The sequence below is a fragment of the Haliotis rufescens genome, unplaced genomic scaffold, assembly GCF_023055435.1.
Source record: "Haliotis rufescens isolate VD_foot unplaced genomic scaffold, xgHalRufe1.0.p SCAF_14, whole genome shotgun sequence".
Classification (NCBI taxonomy): domain Eukaryota; kingdom Metazoa; phylum Mollusca; class Gastropoda; order Lepetellida; family Haliotidae; genus Haliotis; species Haliotis rufescens.
The window spans coordinates 5,991,575-6,004,879 of NW_025963824.1; the positions used below are offsets into that span (position 1 = coordinate 5,991,575).

General features: G+C 42.2%; 1 protein-coding gene across 1 annotated transcript in view; it reads left to right on the forward strand.

The window, feature by feature from the left end:
- Nucleotides 1–6,290: 6,290 nt before the first annotated feature.
- Nucleotides 6,291–13,305, forward strand: part of LOC124142074 (protein FAM214A-like) — a 51,313-nt gene continuing 44,298 nt past the window's right edge. The window contains exon 1 of the mRNA XM_046510339.2: nucleotides 6,291–6,627. Coding sequence (XP_046366295.2) covers nucleotides 6,612–6,627 — 16 coding nt within the window. The 5' untranslated portion in view covers nucleotides 6,291–6,611. The remainder of the gene's footprint in view (nucleotides 6,628–13,305) is intronic.

Consider the following 13,305-nt stretch of genomic DNA (forward strand, 5'->3'; position numbering starts at 1 on the left):
TGGGAGAGTTTATGAGCCTGGTGAGGTGAGGTGGTGAGGTGAAATGGGGTTTAACTTCGCGTCCAAGGTGATCGCACTTATATAGCGACGTGCATGTACGTGTGTGTGTTTGTGTGGCTGCTTGTACTAGTCCGGATTTATAATGCTAGCCCGCTGAGATACCATGCCGCTGTTTTACATGGATACCCCACTCAGACACAGTATACTGACTCCGAGCCGACCAGTCCTTGTTTTAGCCCCTTAATGCCGAGCGTCAGACAGGGTAACAACAAGTACCATCTTTTAACGTCTTTTTGTATGACACGGCCGGGGATCGAACCCCGGACCTTCCGCTCTCCGGGCGGACGCTCTACCACTAGACCACGGAGGCTCGCTGACTAGGTCGATGCATGTCATCGTATCCCAATTGCGTGGATCGATGCTCATGATGTCAATCACTGTATTGTCTGGTCCAGACTCGATTATTTACAGACTGCCGTCATATAGCTGGAATATTGCTGAGTGCGGCGTTAAACAACAAACAGTTCAAATATGTATTGTTAATGTGAAAAATTGTCTCGTCACGACATGGCGGAAATATTGCCGATGTGACATTAAAGTTTAACTCACTCACTCATATTATACCGACGTCATATAGCTGGAATATTGCTGAGTGCTGCGTTAAACAACAAACAAACACTCACTCACTCATATATAATATCATATCTAATACGGACTTTTACTGGTGCGGCGTTGCACACAAACAATTCTGTTGTAAATGTCAGAGTAACCTGTCTCTACACTATAACAACTTTAAAGAATTTGGTTATCTTGTGGTGGATGCCAAACATCACCAATAGTGTAATAATATGCGCTCGTTTGTAAATCAAGATGTTGGAAAATGTTGAAAGAAATACTGTCTATTGCAATATGAAAACTTAATGGGGTTTCCAGACACTTCCTACTTTCCACGACCAGACTTTAGCATCCATTAACATTTCCTTTCGGAAACACAAAATAATGAAAAACTTTTTACATTTGACTTGGTCTGAGATAACGCCATTAGTTCTACCAGACATGGCCATGGAAAGCGTCGATTTCGACTAATGCTGCAATACCAGTCAAATTAAAAACTATTTGAATTTGAAGTCTTTAAATATTAATTTTTGAACATACAATAACAAAGGTTGTGTTTCAAGAAGATTAAAGTCAAGTATCAAGTGTTATCAGTGACAGCCATGTTGAAGGCTAGACAGTCCTGCACCATGACCGTGGAATATATTTATTTTATGAAAAAATAATAATCTAGAAATGCATACAAAAGCAAGTCTAGCCAGCTCAAGCTAGCTCTATTCCACTTTCTATTCTGAAATCAGCATAGGGAGTCAAGAAGGATATTGTGTAATAAGATTTCAGAGACTATATTGTAAAGCTATTCAAAGCTCTAGGTACCAAGCCTATGGGACCCGTGAAGATCCGGGGTAGATAATCAAGTCTGGAGCCTATTCGCCTTTTACGACAAGCATGGGTTGCTGAAGACCTATTCTACCCCGGAACTTCACGGGCCCTTTTGCATGAGATCCCGAGTATAACTCTTGGTGGTTGGTTTGAAATCACTGTTCGGGTTACGGAGTATATAACCTTCTGAGAGGGAGGAGAAGACAGGCTTCGGGAGGGTGACATCATATTTAGATATACTCTTCAAAAAAAGAAACGCAAAACGGATATTTTGGGCCATAAAAGCAAAATTAACGGACCAAGAGCTGCAAAATGAAGGGGTTTAATGTGTTATAGTGTCAGTGACAAATTCCCCGGATCAAAAGGATCACGACAAGGACATGCAAACCATTAGTCGGGAAACACGGACGATTCGGAAAAACGTACCCAGTGCATTAACAAAGCGGCCTTTGAGATGCACGCACTGTATTAAACTGCAGGGTGTTTTATTGCCTGGCACCTGCGTCAATCGAACAGTGACAGTCCAACAACATGCCAAGATTAACAGACGTGCACAGGAACAACGTCATAGGCCGATTGCAGGCAGGGGAATCCCGATCAGCTGTAGCCAGGGTTTTCGATGTAGCGCCCAGCAACATCACAAGGATATGGGAGGGTTTCAACAGCTAGGGTCAAGACGTCATCGGTCAAGGTCGGGACGACCAAGAGTAACCATCCCCGCCCAAGATTGCGACATCCGACTGCGCCACCTACGTGAAATGACGACCACAGCAACCTCAATCGCATCCCAAATACCCGGACTGCGCAGAATCTCCGACCAGACCGTACGAAACCGTTTAAGAGCAGCAGGTTGGCGAGCAAGACGTCCTGTTCGACTCGTCATATTGAGTCGACAACATCGTCAACAACGACTGCATTGGTGTCGTCAACACAGGGTATGGCCTCAACTGCGATTGAGAGATATCTGTTTCAGCAACGAATCAAGATTTCTCCTCCGTCGAGGGGATGGAAGAGCACGGGTCTACAGACATGGGGGAGAACGTTACGCCGGAAACTAAGTACAGGAAGTGGACAGGTTTGGTGGGGGTAGCGTTATGATATGGGCGGTTATCTCTCATCATGGCAAGACAGGTTTGGTCCATATCCAGGGCAATCTTACGGCACAACGATTTATCAACGAAATTCTCCTACCACACGTCCTCCCAATTGCAGTAAACGGCAACGGTGTATTCCAGCAGGACAAGGCTCCTCCGCATACAGCACGGATCACAAGAGCCTGTCTACACAACAACAACGTTGATGTTCTCCCCTGGTCCTCCAGATCCCCGGATTTGAACGCGATAGAACACCTGTCGGATGAATTGGATAGACGGCAACGCCGACGTCAACCACAACCCCAGACTTTGTAGCAGTTGGCTTTTGCGTTGCAGGCCGAGCGGCTACCATTCCCCAGGATGTAATTCTCATACTCGTCTCTTCCATGGACAGATGTCAGGCCACTATCGATTCCATCGGGGGACATACGCGTTATTGGTGGTAGCTGACCTTCACCTTGGACTTTTCCTATGTACCGATAACTGAGATGACTACAATCACCAAGTGTTCTCTCCACAACATTTTGGCTCAATACCTTGTATGGTTCCTTGTATAAATGTATTTTCCTACCTCACACAAATCTGGCTTTGCGTTTCTGTTTTTGAGGAGTGTATATTTTAGCTGCAGTGATGTGTGGTTGAATTCTGATTCCAAGTTAGACAGATTTTGAAACAGGTTTTCATATTGAGGGTAGAAAACACAATTGTATGCTGGATTTGATTTATTGAAGTGCAATTTAGTGATATATTGCAGTGACAGTTTAATGCGGCGCAGTTCGAGTGAAGGTTCATCGGCCTCCACATACAAACTGTCCACGGGAGAGGTCCTAAAAGCTCCAAGACAGAGCCATAGGCCCTGATGGTGTATTTTGTCTTTTTTCTAAATTGCTTTTGCAGGCTCCACCATCGACAATGGAATCATAGTCTAGTTTGGAGCGTATTGACGATCTGTACAAGTGAAGGAGGGTTGTCTGATCCCCTCCCCACTCGGAATTTGAATGTGAAGCCCATTTCTGGTGTCCCCCGCCGTGATATTGCTGGAATATTGCTAAAAGCGGCGTAAAACCATTACTCACTCACTCACTCACTCGGAATTTGAAACGACTTTTTAACAAGTCGAGAGCCTTCAGGCCTTCGAACTTGATCGTGGGTTCGAATCCCAGGTTCGCCCAGATTATGTGTCTTGGTTTGTCAGCACCATACCCGTGCTCATGGGTTTCCCCAACGTGGTAAGCGTTTAAGACCTGATCCACTTCGGGCTTTTCCACCCACAGTAAGCTGACACGCCTTGATGTAACTGAAATACCGTTCGAAGCGGCGTTAAACCTGACTCCCTCTCCCAAAGAAATCAGCAAAGAAATCAGTTACGGTTCAGAGAATAAGAGACTGGTAATTGATTATAGGGGTGGGATGGGTTAGGTGGGGGAGAGATTATCGTGGGACTCTACCATATTTTGAAGATCCCCACACCCATTGTATTTGAGTTTGTTTCATGCCACCCCCTAAACAAATACACGTAACATTTCCCCCTACCCTAATAAATGATCAGTCCCCAAAAATGCCCCCACCCCCCCAACTCTCTCTCACACACTCTCTCTCTCACACACTCTCTCTCTCACACACACACACACACACACACACACACACACACACACACACACACACACACACACACACACACACACACACACACACACACACACACACACACACACCTAGGTAATGTGATAAATGTTGGCGCCCTCTCTCCCTCTTTCGCTAACATGTTTTCATGACCACACGCCACACTCTACCCCTCCCCCCACCAGTAATTTCCCCGACCCCGCCTCCCTTATAACACGTGACCAGTCCCTTAACTTCGATCTATTGGCCATGACGAAGTTAAATGATGTTGTAAGCTCGGAGCCCTGGAGCGGGCAAACCAGCGGCTGATATCGTGAGCAACGTCCGTGACGTCATCAACCACGTCCCCGAGTGTGACCACTGGAACCACTTCTGCCGCAATAAGTACATAGGAACTCAAAACCGATAACGTGTTGAACGGGAAAATGTGTGATTGTTGAAATGTAGTGCGAGAACGTTGCGGGTAAAGAAGCATTAGTGTGTGTCAATTGTGTAAAAGTTTAATTAATGTTCGTGTAAGTATGTCACAAATACATGGTGCAAGCTGTTAATTCGCCCGTCTGTATTTCATTATATAAATACGTCAGTTTACAGTTGTACCATTGGTTACCATCGTAGTGAGTTGGGTTTAACGCCGTTTTTAACAGTATTCCAGTTATATCACGGCGTGTCAGCTTAATGTGCCCGAAGTGATGCAGGTCTCAGACGTTTACCACTTCGGTAAAACCTACGAGCACGGGTATGGTGCTGACAAACCTAGAAACATAATCGGGGCGAACCGGGATTCGAACCCACAATCACAGGTTTCTGGCGCCGTAGACGACGGGGCCACACGTGCCCCCTGGTTTCCATCGTAACGTAATCATCGACAATATTATGTAGTCACTGTTTTCTATGGAAACGAATGTGACTGAGTTTGGTTAACTATGCTTTTGAACAGTATTTCAATTCTACGTGAAACCAAGAATTTATTCCATACCATAAAATGGATTCTCTCTATCCCATAACTCACCAACCATATAAGGCCCTACCATCCCCATGGGCGGATACAGCTTTTTTTAAAAAAAGGGGGGGGGGGGGGGGGGGGGGGGGGGCACAATTAAGATCTATTAATTGTCTTTAGTGGTAATTTATACAGAAATAAAGATTTTTTTCGAAATAAAAAGGGGGGTTGCGCACCCCCGCACCCCCCCCCCCCCCCTGTATCCGCCCTTGCATACCCATCCTGAAAAAGAATAAATAAAAATAATTAGATGGAAGATAAAATAAAAATAAGAAAAATAAATAAATATTCAAATAGAAATATATAAACATGATGAAATGAAACACACACAAATGCAAACAAAACCATCAAAACATACAAAAACAATAATAAAACAATCAAAGCAACAAACGAAGAAACAAAACACTTAATTAAAAACATTAATACCAGTTAAATATTTTATGTATACCTTTTAACTGCAGAACTACACTCGTTTCCATGGAAACTGTCGGAATTATATTTTTGTTTAGCGCGGCAATCAGCCACATTTACCACTGTGATAATATATAGTTCAGTGCTGTAATTTTGTTCCGGTCCAGATAGGTCTTGTTATTATTTTTCACATGAGTTTTCATACACGCGGAAATTTTAAAAATGAACTAGATTCTACATGTATTTATATCTGCTTATGCTTCGTAAACAGGAAATAGTGATTCTCAAAAAATCATGGTCCGTTCGATAGCGTTTTTTGTTAAATGCTCAACAAGACCCATGTTGGTCTTAGATTGTAAGCTTCTTGATATTACAAGGACGTATAACCAGAAAAAAAATATTTGATGTGTTTTGAACAGATATTGTTTGGATACAGTACATACAGCGTTTAGAATCGAGAAGGACACTGGATTGGAGTTACCTCCCCAATCACCTGTCATCTGACAAAAAAAATACAAAAACCGACTACAACAGCAGATAAAGTATATTTACTGTTGATGCATAATTCTGCATCACAAATGTGAATTACCGACACTCCTTCGAGTTTCGGGCGATAAAGGCAACACCCATTCAATCCCATTCGGGCATTGTAAACTTGGAAAGGTCACTGGACCAACCCAGGGGTCAAGGCCGTTAGGTCAAAGTTAAAGCGATGTGGCTCGCTCAAATTTCACGAAAATCATGCGAATTTGCAAACACCATTAACGAGAACAGTGTTATTATTTAAAATAACAAATGTTGAAGCATGTTGTCTATTCAATAAGGCTTTATTTAAATCTGGAATGAGGTATCGAGCTTGTCACGTGACTCGTATAGGCACAACATTATTCATAAACAGACCTGGCCTGACAGCGATGGACTCGACTCGATAAAGTTGGATTTCGAGTTCAAAATGAGAATCTAGCAACAAAACACACGGCACAATGTGACCGTAGGACATCTGGGCTAGTTATTCCGCTCGGTCTGAAGCCAGTTTGACCGACATGAAGCCTGAGAGAGGTAGGTGAATTTGAGGAAATTGTACCTACATTTGTCCGATCCTGTCTGGTCGGTTTGGGGTAAATATTCGACACAGCTGTTGCCCTAAACGAAATCCAGACATATTTTATGAAATAAATCATCAAATATTACTCCTTGATGATCAACCGCCAGTTAAATACTGTTTTTGAAGCGTGTGGTGTGTGACCTGCACGATTTACAACCAGCAAGTGGTTTGTTTTTTTCTAAAACCCAGCAACCCGACTGGATAATACGCCTGTCATTGGCAATCAGCTGATTGCGAGGCGGTTCAGTCACTCGGTCCTTTGTTCGTGAAATATGAATAATTTTGAATTAAGATTGAAATCATCATTGATTGTTAGGTATGCTGGTTTTATTTTGACAACGGACGAGTATGATGAAATATGATCTCAAAGACAGACGCCCGAATGAACACATATAGAGTGTTATGGCCAAAACAGGATCGATGTTAGCTAGCAGACATACGTGGCTGAAAGTACTCCACTGAACTACCAGTTTCTCTCCTGAAGGAAACAGTCTTCCTGTAACAAATCCCTAGTAGGTCAGACATTCCTTTGTGGATTCATAGTAACTAAACTAAGGGCGTTTCCAATTGAGCAATGTGTGATATGTGCTCAGCTGTGTCTGGTCAACCGTGACCATAGTACAAGTGTGTGTGTCAACTGGTCAGTTCGTTATACATCGTGACATGTTCATGCCCTTGAAATGTGTCCCGGAAATAGTTCTTGTTTGATAATTCTCATTATTGATTCATTCCCGTTTGTTTAGAGTTTTTTATATACTGCAAAAAAAACCAGCTGTTGTCACGGTCACCTAGGATTGACTTTTCTTCTTTGTGTGAGTTCATTGGAGCATGAACGTGTGAATCGTGGGGTCAACAAACTGTGTGACTATCAGAGTTTGCAAATAATCGGTTGAGTCTTATATTTCAAATGGTTGAATTCAGAGATCAGTGATCATCATTGTCATGGCAGTTATGATTTGCTTAATTTGAGAAAATGAATTCGTCTAATGCAGATATCCTGTCAGCATTATTCAAACTGTCCTCGCTACAATGAAGCAGCTCTTGTGAAGTTTAGTCTTAAAGTAAACATTACTATCATGAAGTCATAATACCGTATTTCCCCTTGTATTAGACTAGGATTTACAATACATACCACCCTTCTAAGTCATACTCTCTGTCGAAATAATAGAAGCAGGGATTTTGTTAGACACCAGGGTCCACTTGCACAAAGCGATCTTAGCGCTAAGACTATCGTCAGCCTATGTTAAAGTATGGGAGTTACGATCATCTTAGCGCTAAGATTTCTTTGTGCAAGTGGACCCTGGTCAATCATTATCTTAATCACATTAACTAACAACATGTAGGCAACTGATTACACGCTGTACTCACCATGTTCGACGTAATAAGCGCCCGCTCTAATAAGCGCCTATGCGAGATTTGCTAATATAATGGCTAGTAAACAATCCCAATTAGCAACCCATCCGACCCCTTTTCGCATATAATACGCACCGCTTCCTTCCCCTATTCGTGTATAATATGCACTTGTGTGATATATGCACCCTTTATTATTGGCAGTTAAATTCTGGAAAAATATATCTGTCGTACATAAACATTTCAGGCTGTCAGCATAAACCACAAAATTGATCTTCAACTGTTTTTTTCACCAAAATAATATTCTAATAAGGGCCCCCTATTTCTAATTTTGTGAGCGCCCTGGGCGCTTATTACGTCGAATACAGTATTAATAACCGGCTAATGCACCCTTTGTATGGCTGTAGAATTGGTAATTTGGTAAGGTAACAGATTCCAGGTCAACTGTTTACACGAAATTAGATGCCATGGTGTCCATTAGAGGAAATATGGTATTCTACAGGCATGTTCAAGTATTATGACAGTGCTGTAGACAGGTTGTCACAATAATCCTGGAATAGCTTCAACTGTGTAAAGCTGTTTTGATTTGATTGAATTTCACAATACACCCGCAAGCACATCTATATATAAACGACTTGTGCAATAATCTTGAACGCAAAATGCATTTCACCACCATCACCACCAGCCATACGCTCTATTATTTGTTTTTCATGTTTTGTTACTCAGCAGGGTTAGAAATTGGCACTAGTCCTATAGCCCTTGCCAAACTGCCCAATAGTTAAGGTATCATAAGGATATTTGCCATTTTTAAGGGTTTTGCTACATGTTATCATTATAAGGACTAGTGGACCAAAAATGTTAGTTTCTACCGCTGCTCATGTTCAAAATAATCTAGTATCCTTTATACCAGTGTTTGAAATAATTTTATGACCCAACAAGACAGTCAGGCAGGTGACCTATAAATATTGCCTGCTCATCTTCAAACATACCTGCCTGTGTTCAGACAATATTGAATTCAACGTATCCTTGTGTACTGTGTTTTCAAGGCCCTAAGAAGTAAAATTAACTGAGTGAGTATGGTTTTACACCGCTTTTAGCAATATTCCAGCAATATCATGGCAGGACACCAGAAATGGGCTTCACACATTGTACCCATGTCGGGAACGGATCCCAGGTCTTCGGCGTGCTATCGAACGATTTAACCACTAGGCTACCCAACCGCAGAAGTAAAATTAAGACTAGATTGACCAATGAATGTGTTGTTACTTCCTTTCATGAACTGTTAATATGGATTGCTGACGACAGTATGAGACAAATCATGTCTTGATTCATTTGAAATAATGCAAACAATTACTTGAGAATCTACGAGGAATTATGATAAAATTGAATAGGTAAGTTGGTTTAAGACTATCTGCCAGACAGTCGCGCAGGTGAAGGAAAATTTCATGCAGCCCGACAGAAATATTACTAGCCGCGGGCAAGCTAGGGCTTGGACGAGTCAAAATTTACTATCTGGGTACCCACCACCCTATTACCCTACCCTACTGGGTACCCGCTGTAGGTCTCAAGAGAAAGGTCCGATTGGGAATAGTTTGACTGTAGCCCTGGCAAAATGTATTTCGATACTCATATAAAACAATCTGGTCATGCAAACACTGAAGTTGACTGATGTTGTATTTCTATTCAAGCATATAAAGTCAGAAGGAATGGGTGCATAGTCAGAAAGAAATGCGAACATTAGTCTCTTATAGTGTAACCATGGAAGTTCTAGATAATTTTTGCCATTAAACAATATTTCACGTGACTAACCACGGGTCCGGGTAGTCCTGTGGGTATCCAGGTCCTACTCAGGAACCACCCGACCCGAGTACCCGAGTTCCCCGTCCCAGCCCTGGGGAAGGCATTATTTTGGACACTGGTTAATAAAGTGTTCCAAATGTTGACAGGGATGCCACTTGGCACTAGTCCACTAGCCTGAGTCAGTAAAATGAGTTTGTCTAATGTTAATATGATAAAGGCATCCCTAGGGCTGGAAGAATTTCCAGGCTTTTTCCATGATGTCATATTTTCACCCTATTGAGGCAAGGAAATGTCTCCTGTTGAGTTGAGTTGCATCCCTTGTTTATTAAGTCAAGTCACTATTTGAAATTGCTTCAAGTCGGGTTTGCGAAAAAATCAGATAAATATTATTAATATTATATATAGTAATGAAACAAGTAATTACATTTATGTACTACCGTGGTAACCATGGTAACTAGTCGATGAAATACGTACCCAGAGCTCCAGATAAGCTTTTGGTGTTGTGGGTATTTTACCCATGCATTTTAAAATCATTGGGTATCAGTAATTCTATCTGGGTATTCAAATTTCTGTTACCCACTAGTTTTTACACATGTGGGTATTTAAATTAAATATTTAAAAACACTATTCATCTAGTCCCTGCAAACTGGTGTCGTGTGGGTTCGAGAGCTTTATAGGACTAAAAAATACCACGATACTTCCACAAGAAAGTGTGATGGCAAATGATCATGATGTAACTGTCATCGTGGAGTTTGGCAAGGTTGACGGATTGCCCGTTTATAATTTCAAAATAAGTTGCTGATTTGCTAATCATTGTTGGACACGCCTTGCCCAAAAATTTCTGCTAATCTAATATGACACTGTATGCTGTATACGACAACTAAAGACACCATTATTGATAATATTCCTATGATAAAGGGGGCACAGGTGGCCCAGTCGTCTAGGGCGCCGCGATTTCAGGTGCAGAGTTGTGTCCCTTGGGCACGCCAGAAACCTATGATTGTGGGTTCGAATTCCGGTTCGCCCCGATTATGTTTCTAGGTTTGTCAGCACCATACCCATGCTCGTGGGTTTCACCGAAGTGGTAAAAGTCAGAGACTTGCATCACTTCGGGCTTTCCTCCCACATTAAGCTGACACGCAGTGATATTACTGGAATACTGTTAAAAGCAGCGATGAACAGGATCGGGTGGTCAGGCTCGCTGACTTGGTTGATGCATGTCATCGTAACCCAATTGAGTGGATTGATGCTCGTGAAGTCAGTCTGGATAGTCTGGTCCAGACTCGATTATTTACAGACCGCCGCCATATAGCTGGAATAGCTGGCGTCAAACAAACAAACCCATATAGAGCTTTTTGTGTCAAAAATCACTGTAGTCCCTACTGAAAACAAGGTTTTGAGACATGTTTGGGCGAGTAGACTCAACAGTGTTTGGCCCAGACAGTTCCAGTGAAGATGATCCAGGTAGTTATGAAGTGTGTCTCACTGTAGCTCCATTACGTGGATTGATGCTCATGCTATCGACCACTGGTCGGCCTGACCCAGACTTGATCTTTTACCGGCAGGCTCGATGTAGCTGGGTTAGTGCTGACTGGCATAAAACATCCTTCACTTTGGCAGCTGTTATTATTGCAGGTATCATCACATTTACTGCATGTCCAAGCCATCTGGTACTCTCCCATGTCTATATGCAGGAACTGAGATGGAAACATGAAATTTGATGTCAGATGCTTACATTCCCTGACCGCAAACGGTTTTGGAGTTATTTAAATGCTAATTTGTGATATCAACATCATCATCATCATCATCATCATCATCATCATCATGATCCAGGGTTAGAACTAAACTCAAAAGTTTCACCATCCCCGGTAAAGATAAAATGCCTTTGTAATGTTAAAACTATGGGGAAATTTGGAAATTTGTACTAGCCCCAATGAATTTGTACTAGCCTCGGGCTAGCAGGCTAGTGTTAATTTCTAACCCTATCATCATGTCACAGGTCTGATATTGTGATATGTATCTTGACTTTCTGTATCGTAGGTGATACAAGGGTGATACAAATCAGGTCAGATCAGCCCTCTTGGTTAATTGTTTTCCTAAGGAGCCATTTGGCTCCTGCATAAAAAAAAACAGGAGCCATGATTGTGTTCTCAGGAGCCAACACAACTTACTGACCCCACTGGAGTTTTGCCGTGACCTTGACCTACAAAAGTGGGGGTCTGGTGCTGAATTCTAATGGTAGGCCGTTTTCTCGATCTCATTAAAATCTGATCTTAGTTCTCGCTATCGCTAAACAAAGATCTGAGGACATCCCACCAGGGTCACATCAGAATGACCTTTCATCCAACCAATCAGAGTGTCGCTTACCATATCATGAAAGTGACAGACGGAATGTGTTTTCTGATCATGCAACCTCGATATATTTAACAGAGGGTATTCCGAACGACAGTTACGGGTTTTATGATTATATCCATACATTCTAAGCCAACTGTAAGCCATTCCAGAATGTTCTTTTTATCAGTTTTAATTTTTTTTACCGAGAATACGTCAAAATATATTTCGTAGCGTAGTCGCCAGTTTGAAACTAGTGTCATAAAGTTCGAGAAAGCTACCTTCTGATTGGCTAATGTTGATTTCTTGTCAGTCGTTTCATTGATCGGTCAAAGTTCACGAGAGGTCATTCTAACGTGACTCGTAATGGGATGTCCTCAGATCTTTGTTTGGCGGTAGCGAAAACTAAGATCTGATTTTAATGAGATTTGCCGTTTTCTCAAGTCGGTCTTGCAAAAACTTCCATCAGGTAATTCTATGGTAAAGATGGCAATAATTGCGCAGCCAAATCGGTGATGAACTTAAAATATGGGTGCCAATATTTATGTTCATAATTGCATTTGTGACCATGCAGTCAGTCGCTATTAAGAGGGCTGCTGATATATGATAGGTCAGATAGTTATATATCTTGTTATGTGGTTGAGGTGAGGTGAAATTGGGTTTAACGTCGCGTCTAAGATTATTGCACTTATATAGCGACATGCATGTGTGTGTGTGTGTGGCTGCTTGTACTAGTCGGGAATGATGCCGATTTATAGTGCTAGCCCTCTGATATACCATGCCGCAGTTTAACATGAATACCCCACTCAGACACAGTATACTGACTCCAAGCCGACCAGTCCTTGTTTTAGCCCCTTAATGTCGAGCGTCAGACAGGGTAACAACAAGTGCCATGTTTTAAAGTCTTTTGGAATGACGCGACCTGGGATTGAACCCCGGACCCTCCGCTCTCCGGGCGGACGCTCTACCACTAGACCACGGAGGCGGCGGACTAACGGCATAGGCTCGCTGATTGACGTGGTGATGGATGTCATTGTGTCCTAATTGCGTGGATTGATGCTCATGATGTCAATCACTTGATTGTCTAGTCAAATTAAACTATTGTTGACATATAGCTTGTTCTAGTCACGATACAGCTTATGAACACAGTG